Source organism: Oryctolagus cuniculus, chromosome 18 (assembly GCF_051225735.1).
Source record: "Oryctolagus cuniculus isolate XC-2025 breed Fujian yellow rabbit chromosome 18, ASM5122573v1, whole genome shotgun sequence".
NCBI classification, from domain to species: Eukaryota; Metazoa; Chordata; class Mammalia; order Lagomorpha; family Leporidae; genus Oryctolagus; species Oryctolagus cuniculus.
This window is the reverse complement of record NC_142884.1, coordinates 61765025-61784398: the sequence shown is the minus strand read 5'-3', so window position 1 is coordinate 61784398 and position 19374 is coordinate 61765025. Positions and strand designations below refer to the sequence as shown.

Sequence of the window (19374 nt, the reverse complement as noted above, 5' to 3'; positions counted from 1 at the left end):
AACTACACTTCCCAGACGCCCCCGCGCGCAGGCCCCCACAGAGGGGGCCCCGAGGGGCGCTGCGGTGGGGCCCGCGGTTAGGGCGGAGCTGGGGAGCGGTGTGGCTGTCAATCACTGGGCTCGATCAGTGAGCCACCGCCATCTTGCCTGCGGGGGTCAGACAGCTGTGGCTTGGGCAGGAGGGGTCTCTGCGTAGGTGCCTGTGGACGAAGTAGACAGTAAGAGCGTAAACATAGCCACGAGATGATTTCAGGTTCTGACGTCAGCTGTTAAGAATGGGACAGGACGGGGAGTGAGGCAGCGTTAGGGCTTGGGCATTCCCGAATCCTTGTCAAGAGGCGATTCTCAGGGCCTGTCTTCACACTGGCTCCCCATACTACACTTACTACGATCAAGAAACTTGACGAAATATTTAATGATACCGCAGAAGAGAAAAAAATTTCCGGGAGGTCCCGCACGAGTGCCGCCCAGACTGTGCCGCAGACATGTTGGACCATCGCATTGCTTAGGGTGTTGTGCTTGGAGTAAGCCACAGATGATGGCAAATTTCAGCACAAAGATGGTGAACTTCAAGGGGTCGTGGTGCAGTGGGTTAAGCCGCTGTTCGAGATAAGCGCATCCCAAGTCAGAGTTCCTGGTGTGAGTCCCAGCTGCTCAGCTCGTGATTCCAGCTTTCATTGCTCCCGGAGTAAGTGGATGCAGTGGAAAGCACTCGGAGTTTACCCCCCGGGAGAGGGATGTGCAGTTCACAGCAGATAAGAGGCTGTGGCCCCAGAACTCCGAAGGCGGGCACCCCTGAGTCTCCTCTAAGGAATTCACACGTGCACTTCCGTGTTGTTTAGAATATTTTAAAAATCTTTTAAAATGCATGCATGAGCTGGAAAATTGGTAAGGACTACACAGAGGGCAAAAAAAAAAAAAAAAAAAAAACAAAAAACCACGAAACAAAACTGATGACGAGTATAGGCAGAACATTGAAAGCCTGCCTTCCCCTGGAAGTTATCTGCCAAGGGAGACTGCCCTGAGCTTTGTTTCTGGTGCTCCTGAAGCACCAGAGAGGTAACAAAGCCCACGTCCCATCTGAAGTAGGGTGTCTAATGGAGACAACCCCCAACCTCCAGTAAAAATAGGGACTCCAAGGGTGAAACCCTCCACTGGAGACTGCCGTCTTAAACCTTGGACATGGGGGTCAGCGCTGTGGGGGTAAAGCCGCCGACTGCAGTGCCAGCATCCCAAATGGGCGCCGGTTCGAGTTCTGGCTGCTGCACTTCTGATCCAGCTCTCTGCTATGGCTTGGGGAAGCAATAGAGGATGGCCTAAGCTCTTGGGCCCCTGCACCCGTATGGGAGATCTGGAAGAAGCTCCTGGCTCCTGGCTTCAGATCGGCGCAGCTCCAGCCGTTGCAGCCATCTGCGGAGTGAACCACCGGATGGAAGACCTCTCTCTCTCTCTGTAACTCTTTTTTTTTTCTTTCAAATAAGTAAATACATCTTTAAAAAATTAATAAAATACACAGAATTAACAGCAGATTAGACATCAGTGACCAGAATGTAGATCTGAGGAAATAATTCACAAATGATGGGATGGAAAAAAAAATGAAGGAGAAAGTGTACAGATGGGGCTGGCATCGTGGCATAGCACGGAAAGTCGCTGCCAATGATGCTGGCATCCCATATGGGCGCTGGTTCACATCCCACCTGCTCTGCTTCCGATCCAGCTCCCAGCTAACGGCCTGGGAAAGCAGTGGAGGATGGCCCAGGTGTTTGGGCCCCTGCCACCTACGTGGAAGGACCCAGATGAAGCGAATGGTTTCCAGCTTTGACTTGGCCTGGCCCCTGCTGCTGTGGCCATTTGGAAAGTGAACGCAGTGGATAGATCTCTGTGTGTGTGTCTCTTTCTCTCTGTAACTCTTTCAAATAAGTAAATAAATCTTAAACAAAAAATAAAAGTATGGGACTGATATTGTGGCCTAGCAAAGCCACCCACCACCTGTGACACCACCACCCCATGTGGGCACCGGTTCGTGTCCTGGCTGTTCCACTTCCAATTCAGCTCCCTGCTAATGTGCCTGGGAAAAGCAGTGGAAGATGGCCTGAGTTCTTGGGCCCCTGCCACCCTCGTGGGAGACCCGGAAGAAGCTCCTGGCTTTAGTCAAACCTAGCCCCAGCCATTGCAGCCATCTGGGGAGTAAACCAGCAGATGGAAGCTCTCTCTCTCTCCCTCTCTCTCTGTGTAACTCTGACTTTCAAATAAATAAACAAATCTTAAAAAAAAAAAAAACAGACTCAGCCATAACATATCTAATCTGGGTTCCAGAATAAGAAATAGAGAAAATTGAGACAATATTTGAAAAGGTAAAGGCTGAGAATTTCCAGAATTGGTAAAAGATACAAATGTACAGATTCTGGAATGCCAGCAGTCCAAACATGATGAATGAAAATAAATTTACACTGACACACAGCACAGGGACACTGAAGAACACTAATGATCTTTTTTAAAAAAATTGTTTATTTATTTGAAAGAAAGAGTGACAGAGAAAAAGAGGGCTGGGCCATGCTGAAGCCAGGAGCCTGGAATTTCACCCCAGTATCCCACGTGAGTGACAGGGGTCCAGGTATTTGGGCCATTTTCTGCTGCTTTCCCAGGTGTGTTAGCAGGGAGCAGGTTCAGAAGTGCAGCAGCTGGGACTCGAACCGGTGCTTTAATACAGGATGCCAGCGAAGCAGGTGCTGGCTTACTCAGCTGTGCCACAATGCCAGCCCCTCAAAAATCTTAAAAGTAGCTAGAGAGAAAAGACAGATTAGCTTTGGAGGAATGGAAATTAGAAGATAGCAACAATGGGAGCCAGAGACACTTAGAATAATATCTTCAATAAAGAATTGGGGGCTGCTGCCTGCCAGGCAGGTATCCTATCTCGGGGTGCCTGTTCAGGTCTTGGCTACTCTGCTTGCTGCCTGCCAGACTTAATCGTCCTCTGTCCCAGCTGAGACTGATCTCCCTGAAGCCTGTTCCTCCCTTGGCTCCCAATGCTGCCCTTTCTGCAGCTCCTAGAATTTTCTACATTCCACCCTTGTCCCCACACACCAGCTCTTTCTTTTTTTCTTTTTAACAGCTCTTTTGGGATACCATTTATCTATCATAGGGCTCACAATTGAAAGTGTACAATTCAGTAAAAAAAAAAAAATCACTATAAAACATTTTCATCATCCCAAGAAAACTGTGCCCCATAATAGCCACTCTCTAATCTCATCCCCACCACCTCTCAGTCCTAGGAACTTGCTGTGTTTTCTGTACACTAGATTAGCCTATTCTGGACATTTCCTATAAATGGGATCATGCAATATGATTTCTTTTTGTAACTGACTTCTTTCATGCACCATAGTGCTTTTGAGGTTCATCCATGTTGTAGCACATGTAAGTATTCCATTTTTATTGCTGGTAAATATAGATATACTGTGTTCATTCATCAGTTGGGATGTGTACACTTTGGCTTTTAATGCATTCATAATAACAACACTGCTAGGAATAGTTGTGTGAACACTTTTATGGGGACATGTTTTCATCTCCCTTGGGGCGATACTGAGACGTGGGATCGCTGGACATTTGGTAGCCTCATGGTTGACATTTTAAGGAATTGCAAGTCTGTTTTCCAGGGGGGCTGCATTATTTCGCATTCCCAGCAACAATGTGTGGGGATTCCGACTTACATCCTTGCCAGCATTTCTTATTGTTTAACCATTCTAGTTGTATGTGGCTAATTTTACATTATATGGATTTTACTTAAAAAAAAAAAAAGCCTAAATGTTGACAAAATTTTGACGCCACGACAGCATTTTTCACATTGAAGACAATGAACAACAGTAGCAGGAATCCACAGGGCACAGGAGGTGTTGGATAAGGACTAACCGATGCCTTTAGAGAGTGGCAGGAAGCAGGCTCTGAGCCATGCGGAAGCTGATGTGGGCCTGGGCCCCCTTTTCCTACCTCTCAGCAGACATGTCTTCTTGATTACTCCTCTCAGGCACCCCCTCCCACTCCTGCTCCACCTGCTCTGTCCTTTATTTTGATGAACGACATCTCAATACACAATAGCAGTTTGGATACAAGAACTATTTCGTAAAATGCTTTATTTATTTGGGAGCCAGAGTGACAGAAAGAAGGAGAGAGAAATCTTCCATCTGCTGGTTTACCCCCCAGATGCCTACAGCCCCTGGGGCTGGGCCCGGCCAAAGCCGAGAGGCAGGAGCTCCAGCTGGGTCTCCCACATGGTGGCAGGAACTCAAGTACTTGGGCCAGCATCTGCTGCCTCCCAGGTGCGTTAGCAGAAAGGGGTATTGGAGGTGTAGGCGGAACTCAACCCATGCACTGATATAGGATGCAGGTACCCCAAGTGGTGGCTTAACCCACTGCACCACAGCCCATGCCCCAGTAATCCTGTTTACACACCCTGAAGACTATTGCCTGGCATTGTTTTCAATGCCTCCACCCAGAGGGCATCTCAACCATAAACTCTCAGACCTGGGCTATGCTTTGTTTTGATGGGTCAGCAGGAATGATGGCTTCCCAAAGAGGTCCATGTCCAAATTCCCAGGACCTGTGAATATATTTCCTTACACGGGAAAAGGAACTATGGGTGCGATTAAATTAATGATTTTAAAAAGGGGGAGGTTAAGTTTGGATTATCCAGGTGGATAAATCTAATCCCGAAGATACACAAAGGTGGAGAACCTTCTCAGCTGTGACTAAGGAGCCATGACCAAGGAGAGGCAGCACTGATGACGCTGAAGACAGAAGAAGGGGGCCGTAGCCAAGGAATGCTGGTGGTTTCCAGAAGTTGAAAAAAGCAAAGAAACAGATTCTCCCCTAGAGCTTCCAGAAACAGCCTTGTCCATATCTTGATATTAGCCTCTGAGTTTACCCAGAAACACTTGCGCATCTGTTTAAATTATAGTCACTGTGAACCAAAAACATGATATAGTCTTAATAAACAGCTGCAAGTCCACCCCGGAGTCCCAGCCCCCGGGAGCCTTCCGGCCAACCCCAGGCCATTGCTCTGTCTGAATCTTCCAGGGCCCCGGTCTCCGGACCGCTGGCCTCGAGCGCCACCTTCCGGCCACTGAGACCCACTACTGCTCTAAAGACCCACAAAGCAAGAATGCGTTTCTATCTGACGGTTTCTACCTGCTGGAGCCAGGCTCGGCATTTTTACATATATTATTACATCAGTCGAATTTAGCAATTTATGAAGTCCATCTTCTCTTCTCCATTTCAGAGAATTTAAGAAACTTCGCAAGGCCATTCAGCCACCCAGTGTCAGAGGAGTGATCCAAGTGGTCTCTGTCTCAGGCATGCCACTGTTGAGTCCTGAGGGCTCTCACCCTCTCCAGGACATTTTAGTGGCCCCTTCCGTTTGGCCTTGATCCTGTAGACTCTCATGTCCCTCTGTAGACCTTCCTCCCATCTCCCCACCCCCCAGGCTTCAGGAGAGGACCCCGCAGGTGCTGAAACCAGTATGATGCCCAACATTGTGCATGCAGACCACGCTGGGGCCTTAAACGGTGCCAGCAAACTATTCCCTTATTTCTGGTTTTCATTAAGTTACCCATCATATATACCATAATGGGCAGCCTTTTTTTTTTTTTTTCCCCCTTCTGCACAGTAACAGCACCTCCTTCCTTTGAGGGAAGGTCGGCTCTCTCCTCTCTGAGGTTTTGGTGAAGCAACCAATCACTGCCTTCCGTATGACGCAAAGCAGGCCAATCAGATCCTTCTCTGGATGTTTTATGTGCATGCTAGCAGAAGGAAACTTTCCCCCTGGATTGTAGCAACCCAAGCAGCAGGCAGGACCCCAGACTTCAGATTGGGAGACGGAGGAGAGGTAGAGATGGAGGGTGGAAGAGGGACAGGACAGGGGATGAGGGAAGGGAACGGTGGGGGGAGAGGAAGTAGGGGAGAGAATCTTGTCTGAGCCAGTCTTGAGTTAGCTGCCATATGTGCCGCTCTAGCCCTGCTGTTTCTTTGTTTAAATGCATGCACCAGTAATTTCCTCCTCTTTTTTTTTTTTTAATTTCGTATACCAGTTTAAAATGAGTTTTCTGACTCTTGCAACCACAGTCTTGGATAATTACACCGGATTTACACTACCTACTCCCATACTCAAAAGCTCCAAGACAGAATAAAGCTGACTCATGGGTATACATTTAATGTAAGTTTTTTTAGTTAATTATAGATTTACAGTAAATACTACAAGGCGGCCGGTGCTGTGGCATAGCGGGTAAAGCCGCTGCCTGTGGCACCAGCATCCTATATGGGCACTGGTTCGAGGCCCAGCTGCTCCTCTTCTGATCCGGCACTCTGCTATGGCTCGGGGAAGCAGTAGAAGATGGCTCAAGTCCTTGAGCCCCTGCACCCACATGGAAGACCCAGAAGAAGCTCCTGGCTCCTGGCTTCAGATCAGCCCAGCTTTGGCCGTTGCGGCCATTTGGAGAGTGAACCAGCAGATGAAAGATATTCTCTCTCTCTCTCTGCCTTTCAAATAAGTAAATCTTTTTGAAAAAATAATAAATACTACAAGTAGTTCAGAAACGTCTCATGTACTCATCACCCAGCTTCCCCTGGTGGTGATATCCTACCTAACTCTAGTGCAATATCAAAACCCAGAAACTGTTGCTAAAACATACTCCCCTCTTCTACAGACCTCACACATACTCTTTTCTGGGTATGTCTTTATGTATATTCCTCTGGCATCTTGTCACACGTGCACACTCATGCAGCCCCATTACATTCAAGATGCAGACGTCCTAATCCCACAGAGAAGCGTCCTGTGCTTCCCTTGTGTGGTGAGACCCGCCCTGCCTCCCTCTCCAGCCCACAGCAATCACTGATCTAGTCCCCACCTCCACACTTCTGCCACTTCTAGACTGTTCCATAAATGAAGTCACACAATATATGAGTTTTTCAGATTGGATTTTTTTTTCCATCAAGAGTAAAGTCCATCTAATATAGTCCACCTAGTCACCGTGCGTATTGAGTCGATTCCTTTGTATCGTTCTGCTGTGTGGATGGAAAACCGTTCCACAGCTTGGCGTTAGTTCAGTCTAGTGAAAATTCCTCATTCAGATATACTGGGGGGACGGATAACGGGAAAGACCAGAGCCTCAGGCTCCTGGACACACACAGAGATCTGCGAGCACTTGGGGTCTTGTCACAGATCCCCCGGTGGTGCCTGATGAGGTGTGCCCGTGGTCGGTTTCCGGACCCTCTCTGCCCATGCCAGCCACTCCGTCTCCACCGGCCCCCATTCAACAAGCACCTACGTAGCCCAAGACTTCTGCGCCCCTCGTTGCCTTACGAAGCCTCCTGGGCATCCTCCTGCCACCCCAGGCCATGCAGAAGGGCCCCGTCGACTCTTGCTCCATCCTGGTCAGGAGCCGGTGCCGTCACCTCAGAGGTAATGGAGTCCCTGCAGGCAACAGGCTCGGGGGGCAGAGCCCCCACTCAGTTCTAGCTCAGCCCCCTGGCTCTGTCAGAGAGGCCCTACTTGTGTCAGTCTCTCACCTCCTTGTTTCTCAGCTCTCCTCGTTGTCAGCTGCGGGCATGGGCTGGTCTGATTTAGCCCAGCATCTCCATGAGGGCCTGGAGTCAGGAAAAATGTCTGCCAAGGAAGGCTTTCCCCAGGCTTTTCCCCAGGCATCTCTGTGCCTCCGGGGTCGAGGACGCTCAGGAGCCCGGGGGTGTGGATGGTCATCTGGGGGACCGATGTCTCCAGGCCCTCCAAGACACAAAGGGCATCGGCGGTCTTTCGCAGCCAAAGGGCTCTGATTAGAAACCAGAAAATGGATAAAGCGAGTCAGGGACAGGATGGAAAAGGAGGGTAGATAAAAACTGAGGAAGCCCAAAGAAGGATGTTCTTGCATCTTGTTAAGAGAGAGATTTTCCATCCATTGGTTCATTCCCCAGATGTCTGCTACAACCAGGGCTGGGCCAGGCTGAAGCCAGAGCCTGGAACCTCAGCTAGGTCCCCCATGTAGGATGCAAGTAGGGAGGTAGGGACCCAAGTACTTGAGCTGTCACCTGCTGCCTTTCAGGGTTCATCAGCAGGAAAGTGGGTTTAAAGCCAAAGAGCCTGCACTGTAACCAGGCCCTATGACAAGGGACACAGGTGTCCCAGGTGGAGTCTGTCTTAACTGCACCCCAGACGCCTGCCATGTTTGTGTCTGAGTTTTAAAATCAACGTGCGAGCTAACTGATTTGCAAATATTCCAGTCAAGGTAGTTTTGTTCATGACTACCGTCATTGAACATTCGCACCAGACACATGAACCCAAGGGCCCCGGGCTAGTCTGTCCTGAGGCTGAGCGTGCCGGGGGTGGGGGTGGGGGGCAGTTACAGAGACTTCCGATCTCAACCCCAAAAGTCTTAGCACTGGTGTGCCCTTCAGAGTGCGCTGAGTTCCCTGGGCTGAGTTTATCAAATGAAGGCTTTGCTTTCTTATAAGGAGCAATGGCTTTTGAGATCCACTACATTGCACAGATGAAACGGAAGCCCAGGGAAGGCAGACCCTCGCTGAAGGAGAAGGGCACGGAAGAAGTCTGCATGTGATCAGCCGAAAGACGTGCCTCAGCTACACCACGGCAGGTGGCAGCTGGTGCTCCAACAATGGTCATTTAAATGTGGAACCCACTGCTAGACTGGGCTTTCCTAATTGGCATCGCTGCTCTCTTTTCTTTTCTGCTTTCTCTTCAGTTCCATTTCTAGGTCTGCTCTTTGGCCTCCAATAAGCGTCTTTCCCTCTCTGGGTTTCTTTTCTTTTCTTGTTTTTTAAAGCTATTTTGGCGGGGCGGGGGCGGCACTGTGGTGTAGTGGGTAAAGGCTCTGCTTGCAGCACCGGCGTCCCATATGAGTGCCACTTTGAGTCCCAGTTGCTCCACTTCTGAACCAGCTGCCTGCTAATACTCCTGGGAAAGCAGTGGAGGATGGCCCAAGTCCTTGGGGCCCTGCATCCACATGGGAGACCTGGAAGAAGCTCTTGGCTCTTGGCTCCTGGCTTCAGATTGGCACAGCTCCTGCCCTTTTGCAACCATTTGGGGAGTGAACCAGCAGATGGAAGACCTCTCTCTCTCTCTGCCTCTGCCTCTGTGTAACTCTGCCTTTCAAGAAAATAAATCATTAAAACAAAGTTTTTTTTTTTATTTAAAAGGCAGAATTACATTGGGAGTTAAAGAGAGAGAGAGAGAGAGAGAGAATCTTCCATCTATTGGTTCACTCCTCAAATGGTGGCAACAGCTGGGCAGGGCCAAGCTGAAGCCAGAAACCAGGAGCTTCTTCCAGGTCATCCATTTGAGTGCAGGGGCCCAAGCACTTGGGCTACCTTCTGCTGCTTTCCCAGGCCATTATCAGGGAGCTGGATCAGAAGTGGAGCAGCTGGGACTTGAACCGGCACCCCTATGGGATGCCAGCATCTCAGGTGGCAGCTTTACCTGCTATGCTACAAGGCTGGTCTCCTCTGTGGGTTTCTTTCTTCCCTGTATAATGAAGGAGCTGGTTTGGTTGATTCAAAATCCATTTAAAAAAAATGAGAGGGGCTGGCACTGTGGCATACTGGGTAAAGTCACTGCCGGCAGTATCAGCATCCCACATGGGTGCCGGTTCGAGTCCTGGCTGCTCTACTTCCAATCCAGCTCTCTGCTATGGCCTGGGAAAGTAGTAGTAGCTTGGGCCCCTGCACCCACGTGGGAGACCCAGAAGAAGCTCCTGGCTCCTGGCTTCGGATCAGCACAGCTCTGGCCGTTTGGCCAACTAGGGAGTAAACCAGTGGATGGAAGACCTTTCTCTCTCTGCCTCTCCTTTCTCTGTGTAACTCTGACTTTCAAATAAATAAATGAATCTTTTAAAAAACAAATAAATAAAACATTTGCGAGGCGGAGAGACAGAATTCCTAAGGACTGGTTCACTCCTCAGATACCCACGATAGTACCAGGAGCCGGGATCTCACAGAGGTCTCCCATATGGGTGGTCAGGGACCCAAGTTCTTGAGCCATTACGTGTTGCCTGCCACTTTGCTCATCAGAGAGAAGCTGAATCGAAGCCGAGGAGCTGGGATTCAAACCAGGCACTGGCACACGGGATGCGATGGTTCCAGCAGGTGGCTTAACCACTACTAGGCCAAACGTCCATCCTCCAAAACCCGTTTGATTTTCCTCCTACAACTGCTAAACCGTGTGAGCTACGCGGAGAAAACCATCCGTACCTGGGCCTTTGTCTGGACTCGCTGCCTGTGCGGAGCTGAGCCGGGACTTTGCAGCCTCCCGGACACCTGCTGGGCGGGGCTAAGGAAAACGCAGCGTCAGCTTCGTGGTTACCATAGCGACCTGCGGCTGCTCTAGCCTCTGTTTCCCCCTAGCGGACATCTAGGGAACTTGCAGCTTTGTCTTTCCCAGCTCTGTCCAGAGAGGCGACTTGCTTACTGGGCACGGCGCGTGTACTGCCGGTCCCTGTCATGAACCCCGGCTTCTCCCTCCTCCCTCCTTCCCCGCCCAACCTCTCCAGCATCCCAGCTTCTCCGCCTGGGCCAGGCTTCTCTGGCTTTGTTGCTCAGGCCCAATAGCCCTGACTACCCCACTCCTTCCAGCCAGGGTTCTGGGGACCAAAGAGGAGCTGTCATCCAGGTCACCTCGAGTCCCTCTAGAGAGTTCAAAGATCCGATGTGACATTAGCGGATGCACCCTTCCCTCAGCCGGATCTCCCCGCCCCATTCTCCCCGTCCCCACTCACAACCCTGAGGGTCCTTGTTCGTGCTTGTCCAGTGGACGGGACAGCCTGACTCCAGGGAACCCCCGCTGTGTGCCGGGGGAGGAGCACGGCAGCCTCAGCTGGAGGAGCGGAGCAGGCATGTGAGGAGCCAGCCCACCCGGAGCTCGGGCGGGCGGGGAAGTTCGGTGCCATGGAGTTTGCTGGGAGCACCGCCTAGGGGAAGGAGGACCCATCCCAGTCTGAGCTGGGCAGGAAGTCTTCCTGCAGGAAGTGGGGTCTGACTTGGGCCTTGAAGGATGAGTAGGCCACGGGGCTGGAGTAGAGCTTCCAGGGCTGGTTGACCTTAGGTGGCTTGGGGAGGTCTTCTCCTAGGTCCCCCTTCCTGGATACTGTCCACTGACCCTGTGTCACCTCCTGACCTTTGCCCCTTCTCACCCTGTGCCTATGGCAGCCCCGTGAGCGAAGCCAGCATCTGCTTGTCTCGTGGGTTTCCTACCTTGCCACATGCAGTTCCTTCTGCTTGGCCCGTTCTTCACTCTCCTGTCCGCCTGCTAAACTTAGCCATCCGTCAAGACCCAGCTTGATGTTCACCCATTTATGGCGCCTTCCTAGATCTCTCTTCTGTTTTAGGATTTTATTTATTTGGAAGGCAGAGTGACAGAGATAGAAAGAGTCTTCTATCCACTGTTTAACTCCCCAAATGGCCGTGACGGTCAGAGCTAGGCCCGACCAAAGCCAAGAGCCTGGAACTCTATCTGGGTACCCACATGGGTGGCAGGTCTCCAGTTACTTAGGTCATCTTCCGCTGCCTTCCCGGGCGCGTTAGCAGGGAGCTGGATCAGAAGCAGAGCAGGCGGCAACTTAACCTGCTGCACCACAACGGCGGCCCAGAACCACCCTTTCAATCATGCATTCATTCCACGAACTCCTGTTAGGCCAACCAGTGTTAAGCCCAGGAGGCGGCCCCTACTCTGCAACTTCCTGTTCACCTGCCTGCCTCCCTAGCTGGCAGGCACCACCCGTGGGCTGGGGCAGTCTGAGCTGTGTCTTCTCTTAATCCCCAGGCTTGGACATTCACACTGTGAATGAATGGAAGCAGGAAGAAAGGAGGAGAAGCCCAGGGTCTTTTAGTAAAGCAACAAACAAGAACCATCCCAGTCAACGGGGCTGGCACTGTCCAGCTCCCAGCTCCATCCCTGACCCTGTCTCAAAGGTATTAGGCCATATGTTATTAAACTAAAGTGAATTGAAACTGGCTTGAAATAACCACAGACTCCCCACTCTCCTGAGCCTGCAATGACCAGATTACATCTCCTGCAGGCACAGAAGTCTGACATTTCACTGCAAAGTCATTTTCTTCTCATTTCCTTATGTTGCTAAAATATTCTATTTCTCTTCGCTTCCCCTTTGTGTCCCCATTAGTCACGTTTAGTTAAATTTATCTGCTGCCATTTAATCATCTGACATGGGCTTGCTGGTGTGGACGTTCCTAGCGTCTGCCTGGCTTTCTCAGACCATCTGTCTCTTCCTGGGTGGCTCTAGAGCAGGATCCAGGCCCCTCCCCCGGTGACGGGGGTTCTGGGCTTTCTCCCCAAGACAACGCTGGCTGCAGGGCCTGCCCTCCTCCCCTACACCCATTCTGCATCCCTCCAGCCTCCTCTCTCCTACTTCCTGGGGCATGGTCTTTGTTCTGCCTCCAGACCTGGCGCTTGTGGGGTCACCCTGGGCATAGGGATCCCAGGATTCTTCCTACTGGGGATTCAAGGAGTAAGGGTCAAGATCTCCAACGGGGCAGCCAAGGTGGGAGTTGCTGGCCTGCTTGGGCCATTGCCATGCGTACTACGTGCCCGGAGCTGGCTGGCCTCTCCTCTCCTAGCCTACCAACCTCATATCATAGTGGTGGGAAGCACTCTTCTCCCTGGAGACCTTGGCAAAGTCCAGCGAGGTGCACTGTGGTAGGGGGTAGAGCCCTAACTCGGCCTCTCATGAGCTCTCATGAGGGACTGGAGTCTGCACTCGGGACTGTTCAGGGCTGGGATGCTCGTCCCTCACCTGAGGCCTAGGGAATGGAGCTGCTGGCAGAACTCTTGGAAAGCTCAGAGACACAGTGAACCTGGACGACTCATGCCAGAGGAATCTCAGTGGCAGGAGACAGGCTGCAATGGCAGGAGCAGGTGCAGCAGGGAGGGGCGCTGCATTGGGATCGGCCTGCCTGCCCAGAGGTGGTGAGGACAAAGCAGGAGTGAAGGTTTCCAGGGGACAAGAGGTGGCCACTGATGTGAGAGAGCCGGCCTGGAGTCGTCTTAGAACCTGTCGGAGAAAACCTCCTAGAGGAGTGGGAAAACTCAGCGGAAGAAACTGCACGTCCCTGGGTGAAGAAGGGATCATAAAAGGACTCAGCTTATATTTCAACAAGGCGCAAGGGGAAAAGTAGCTCCCAGGGCTAAATTTAAAGGACAAAGGGAGACAAAGATAACTTGGTTTTTTTTGGTTATATTTTATGAGTCGTGTTTGTAGTTGTGTTTGTACACAAACGTTATTTAATTTTTTTTTCTGTAATAAAATGTCTTCTTGCATCAATTCATCAGGGCTGGCATTGTGGCGTAGAGGGTAAAGCCGCTGCCTGTAGTGCCGCCATCCCATATGGGCATCAGTTCAAGTCCCGGCTGCTCCACTTCCCATCCGGCTCTCTGCTATTGCCTGGGAAAACAGTGGAAGATGGCCCAAGTCCTTGGGCCCCTGCATCCACATGGGAAGACCTGGAGGAAGCTCCTGGCTCCTGGCTTCTGATTGCACGGCTCTGGCCATTGCAGCCAATTGAAGAGTGAACCATCGGATGGAAGACACCTCTCTCTCTCTCTCTCTCTCTCTCTCTCTCTCTGCTTCTCCTTCTCTCTGTGTGTAACTCAGACTTTCAAACAAATAAATAAATCTTTAAAAAAAAGTATTCGGGGCCGGCGCTGTGGCGCAGTGGGTTAACGCCCTCTCCTGCAGTACTGGCATCCCATATGGACCCCGGTTCGAGACCCGGCCACTCCACTTCTGATCCAGCTCTCTGCTTTGGCCTAGGAAAGCAGTAGAAGATGGCCCAAGTCCTTGGGCCCCTGCACCCGCATGGGAGATCTGGAAGAAGCTCCTGGCTCCTGGCTTCGGATCGGCATAGCTCCGGCCATTGCAGCCAATTGGAGAGTTAACCAGCGGATGGAAGACCTCTCTCTCTCTCTCTCTCTCTCTCTCTCTCTCTCTCTCTCCCTCTTCCTCTCCCTCTGTAACTCTTTCAAATAAATAAATCTTTAAAAAAAGTATTCATCTTGCTAGAACAAGATCATATCTCTACTCTGCACTTGTCTATGCATTCCTTGATCTCTGATTGCAAGTAGGTCAAATCACCTATTGTCTTTAATATTTCCTAAAAACTTTATGTTCCTGGAGTCTCATCTCAGTTAATTTTCCAAACAACCCGAGGAGGGAAGAGATTGTGGTCTTCCTTCCCTGTTCCGTGTCTGATGATGAGAAATTAAGAGGGTCCCAGAGCTACTTAGGGGTCAGTTTCAGAGTTAGGGTTCCCTGGAGCTGGCAGGGTGTATGTGTGTGTGCAGGCAGTAGGGGCGCCAGTGGAGGGGGTTGGGACACTTCAGTAGCTGCTAGGGACTGAATGTCTAGGACACCCCAAATGTATCTGTTGAAACCCAATTGCCAATGTGACAGTCTAGGAGGCAGGGACTCTGGGAGGTGATCAGATGATAAGGGGTAGAGCTTTCATGATTAGGACCTGTGCCCTGATAGAGGCCCCAGGGAGCTCACCTGCCCTTTCTGTCATGTGAGGACACAGTGAGAATCTTCCTGTATGAACAGAAAGTGGGCCCTTACCAGATACCACTTCTGCTGGCATCTTGATCATGGATGTCCCAGCCTCCTGTGAGAAAAAAGTTGTTTCTAAGTCACCGAGTTTCTGGTATTTCATTATAGCAATTCCAACAGACCAAGATAGCAGCCCTCTCCCTCACCTCCATCCCCATACCCCTCCCTACCCCTGCAGTCATGCAGATGCCCTTCCAGGAGGTTCTGCGTGGGGCCTGCTGCCAGACAGCAAGTAGCCCAAGATGCATGAGGCACCCTGTCCCTTGGAGACCCCCCAAATAGGCCCCCTTACTGGATAGTGGCTCTTGAACTACTGAGTGTCATCAGTCCAAAGCCTTGTTAATGTGAGCTCAAGTGTTGGGGTCAGCAAGAACCAAGGGCCTGTCTACAGAAAGGGGATGCCCAGAGTCAGGCAACGAGTGACCAGTGCCAGGGGGACTCTGCCCACAGTCAGTCCCCAGGGGGCCTGGCAGGACTCACATCTGGCTCCCTCCCAGAGGCTCCCTGGGCCCCAGCTGTTGACAGTTCTATTTTCACATCAATACATCCCTGACTGAGCAAGTCTAAAAGCCAGATTTTGTGAAAAATTTACAATTCTCTGCATGTACCTGAGTCTTCTTTCTTTTTAAAAGATGTATTTGAAACGCAGAATGGGAGAGAGACCTTCCATCCTCTGGGTTCACTCTTCAAACGACTAGGCTGGGGTGAAGCCAGGAGCCAGGAACTCCATCCAAGTCTCCCCATGGGCGGCAGGTGCTCAAGTACTTGGGCCATCTGCTGCCTTCCCAGGGGCTTTAGCAGGGAGCAGGACACGGAGCAGAGCCGGGACTCAAACCAGCACTCTGATACAGAATGCTGATGTTGTGAGCAGTGGCTTAACCTGCTCTGCCACATCGCAGGCTCTCAGTCTCCCACGCTTAATGCCAGTTACTCATGGGTGCTGCACCTCCAAGAGGGCAACGTGCCCCAAGAGACCCAGCCTCCTCCCTGCCTTGTTTCCTTGGCACAGACTGCAGGCTGCAAGCGGCCCTGGGTGCGGACTTGTGGCTGTGGCAGCAGCTGGGAGGGAATGAAGCCCCGGGGGATTCCAGCCCAGGCACATGCACCTGGCAGCTGGGGGGAGGGGATGTCACTGGGAGCTCAGGGCAGCTGATGTCGGGCTGGCTCTGAAGGCGGGCCCTTGTGTTTGGCCTTTTACTGAGACTTCACAGGTACTTTTAAAATATTTATGTGAAAGACAGAGGCAGACAGGTCTCCCATCTCCTCGTTCACTCCCCCAAAGCCAGCAACAGTCAGGTCTGGACCATGTGGAAGCCAGGAGTCTAGAACTCAATGCTGGTCTTCCATGTGGGTGGCCAAGTACTTGAGCCACAAGTACTTGAGCCATCACCAGCTGCCCTTCAGGTGTGCATTAGCAGGAAGCTGGGTCGGCTGTGGAGTAGAAACTGGAACCCAGGCACTCCAAGCTAAGCTCTATGCCACGTGTCCGCCCCCACAGCTTGTGGAGGCCACGCTGGGGGTGGCAGAAGCTCCTCTTTCTTTTTTGACAGAGAAGGGATTTCAGCAGGTGATGGGAGAGTCCAGGGCTGTGGAGGGAGAGCCTCCGTGAGACAGTGTGTGCCTGGCATCTGATTCTGTTTGACTTGTTTTCATGGCGAGGAATAAAGAGCCCAGGCTGCGGAGGTGACAGCTCGCTCGCTGCCTCCTGTGCCGGTTCTTTCCTCCCCAGCCCCAGAGAGACGGGAGGAGGTGCACGTCCAAGAACTCACATCAGGCACATACAGCATGGGAGATCGCTTTTGATTATTTTTGAAAAGCTCCAGGAAAATCTCTTCCCCAAAGTTGCCACCATCAGGCAGGAGGGTGATTTATTAAGCGTGAGTTGGACCGGGCCAGCTCTCCTGGTTGGCTAAAATTGGCCTGAAAAATAAAGTAATTTGTGGTTGTCAGATCCTAAATGAAATGATTCAAATACTACTGTGGCTGATTAAAGGACTTGATTCAATTTCCTCTTGACCACACGCTCTTGCTCTTCGTGGAGGGCAGGAGAGGTAACTGCTTCTGGAAGGAATGCAATGCGCGGAGATCACTAATCTAATCTAGTGGTTGGTGTTGATTAAATACGGCTTCCCCTCCCCCTTCCGAAAGAAAGGCGAGACTACAGAGGGAGGAGGAAGCGGCTTACGGTTTAGCCAACGGAATGGCCGGTATGGTGCTCTCTGGCTGGGCTTTGAATAGCAGCCTCCCCGGGGAACCGGGCTGGGTGCCCGAGAAAATTTTAAGGACCTTGAAAAGATCTCTGGTGACAATAATGAAGGTCCCCAGTGAAAGGCAAGCAGAGCAGACAGCCTGACCGAGTGCCTGCATCACCATGGCACCTGCTGAAGAAGGAACAGCCGCGTTCTGGCCTCATTAGTGTCGTCTCTTCTTGGCCCGGCTGATTAGACCACGCGGGCACCAGGACCCACGGCAGCCAATCCAGACAGAGCTGATGTGTCCTGGCGAAAAAGAGGTGCGCGGGCTTGGGAACACGAGTGCAGAACCCCGGCAACGAGGCGGTCGGCAGGAGGTCGGCAGCTGGTGCGGGTGCGGCAAAGAGGAAAGCAGAGGCTGGGAGACGCAGGTCAGCAGATGTTCAGCGGAAACAGGAGCCGGGAGACGGGGAAGGCTATTGAGGGAGGAGGGGGTGAAGGGGCTGCTGGGAGGAAGATGAGAGCAAGCTCAGGGAGAGACCTTGTGCCTCTGGGAGGGCAGTGGAGTGACCTGCTGGCCCCAGGATGGCCCTGACTCTCAGCCGCCTTCTGTTCCGACTTCCGCCGCAGTCTGTGCTCAGGTTGAAAACAAGTTCACCCCTGCTTAAGGTGGTCTAAGCAGGACTTAGAGGGAGCCCAGGGGGATACAAATCTCAACAGAAGTTTGTCAGTATTAAACCACCGGAGCTGGAGGTTGCTTCCAGAGAGTGAGTACCTACATTCAAAGGGAGGTGGTGGACAAGAATGGACAGGTGGACAGCCTGGACAGGAATGGCCTTGTGGCCAAAGAGGAGGGCAGCAGACACTAAAAAGAATGGGTTCACCTCTCTGCAGGAAAGGAGGCCACAAGGCTCCAGCCCCAGCCTGGCCCTGCCACCCCAGGCCAGCCCACCAGGACCTGAAGGGAAGCTTGCTTCAAATTCTGGGTGCCTGCAAGATCTAGTGACAGAGCACCATCCTGGGCCTGGATGCACCTGCGAGGACTCCACAATCCTGCCTGGCCCACGGGTGTGTGCAAAAGGCACTCCTCTGGCCGGCGCCACGGCTCCATAGGTTAATCCTCCACCTGCAGCGCCGGCACCCCGGGTTCTAGTCCCGGTCGGGGCGCCGGTCCTGTCCCGGTTGTCCCTCTTCCAGGCCAGCTCTCTGCTGTGGCCTGGGAGTGCAGTGGAGGATGGCCCAAGTCCTTGCTGCCTGCAACCACATGGGAGACCAGGAGAAGCACCTGGCTCCTGCCTTCAGATCAGCGCGGTGCGCTGGCTGCAGCGCGCCGGCCGCAGCGGCCATTGGAGGGTGAACCAACGGAAAAGGAAGACCTTTCTCTCTGTCTCTCTCTCTCTCTCACTGTCCACTCTGCCTGTCAACAAAAATAAATAAATAAAAAGGCACTCCTCCAGGAGCCCCTCCATTTCTTGAATGAGTGTTGACACTGGGTCTCCAGGAGTGAGGAAGGCCATTGACTCTGGTGCCGAACAGCTGAGTCAGATCTTGCCCCTGTCACTTACTGTGTGGTCTTGAGTAAGGTGCCCGTCGCACTGTGCCACGGTTTCCTCCTCCATAGCATGGGAACCTGCCCCTCCCTAGTGGCTTTGCAGAGACATCTAAAGGAGCTGATGCATGTACGAGCTTGGAATGCACCCTGTCTGCGTAAACGTCGGCTTGAGGCTTAATTAGGCATTTGTGTTTGGTTTCAAACGTTTCTGCTCCTGTGCGCGCGCACGTGCACGGAGGATGTTTCTCCAGCTGACCCGCAGGAAGTTTAAAGGAGCGCCCTCCTCCGCCTGCGCTGCGCGTCCGCGGCCCTCACGGCCTCCAGGGGGCGCCCGAGTCCCGCGCTGCCCCACAAGGCGACCACGGGTGCAGGCACCAAGGAACTCGGGGTCCACCGGGTCCAGCTGGGTTTGTCTCCCTAGTCCTGAATCCTCCACGTCCCCTACCCAAGGGCGGTGATCTGGAGAGGGTCCTGGCTGGGGGCGGCTGGACGTGTACAGGGAGCGCAGCGCCCCCGGGGTTCCCCACTCTGGCCCACCTTTGTAGGAGACCTCCGGCTTCCAAAGCAATGTTGGATCGTTTGTCACTCAAACACGCCGCCCACCGCGCCAGCCACACACCTGCGGGCAGCGAGTGGGGCTGCTTCCCCGAGGGTCCCGCACCTGGGATGAGAAACGAAGTTCTGATTTTGCGCTTTAACCAGTCTTCATGGTGTCTCACTGGGGACCGAGTCCGTGTCCAGGGATCGGGGAGCAGGAAGCGACCGGGCCGGGACTTCCACCCGGCAGCAGCTCCTGCTGGGCAGAGAGGCCCTCGAAGGCAGCATCACAGGGGAGAGATGGAGGCAGTGGGGTCGTAGGGTCCCAGGCGGAAGAGAAGGGAATGCAAGTCCGCTGGGCTGCCTACCAGAGGCCTCCATGGGAGCAGAGGGTGCAGGAGACACAGGGAGCTGCCCAGTGTGGCAGAGGTGTCACCCCAGGGGCCAAGACTACACAGGGTCAGGCCTGCACACGGGGGCC

The 19374-nt window shown here is 52.5% G+C and overlaps 1 protein-coding gene across 11 annotated transcripts in view; it reads right to left on the bottom strand.

Moving 5' to 3' along the window:
* Positions 1-63: 63 nt before the first annotated feature.
* LOC149120991 (uncharacterized) overlaps positions 64-19374 on the bottom strand; it is an 81467-nt gene continuing 62156 nt past the window's right edge. For 2 of the 11 annotated variants that reach the window (XR_016225319.1, XR_016225328.1), the window contains exons 3-6: positions 18894-19017; positions 14622-14667; positions 10249-10327; positions 7685-7817 (exon numbers count right to left, since the gene is read on the bottom strand). Coding sequence is in view for 3 of the 11 variants with exons in the window: in XM_089320379.1 (XP_089176505.1) it covers positions 7526-7817; positions 10249-10327; positions 14622-14667; positions 16382-16399 (435 nt within the window). In the remaining 8 variants the exon portion in view is untranslated. Of the gene's footprint in view, positions 201-7385; positions 7818-10248; positions 10328-13228; positions 13452-14621; positions 14668-16381; positions 16533-18790; positions 19018-19374 lie in introns of those variants that run through there. The other 9 variants (XR_016225324.1, XM_089320377.1, XR_016225321.1 and 6 more) reach the window with 8 other exon arrangements.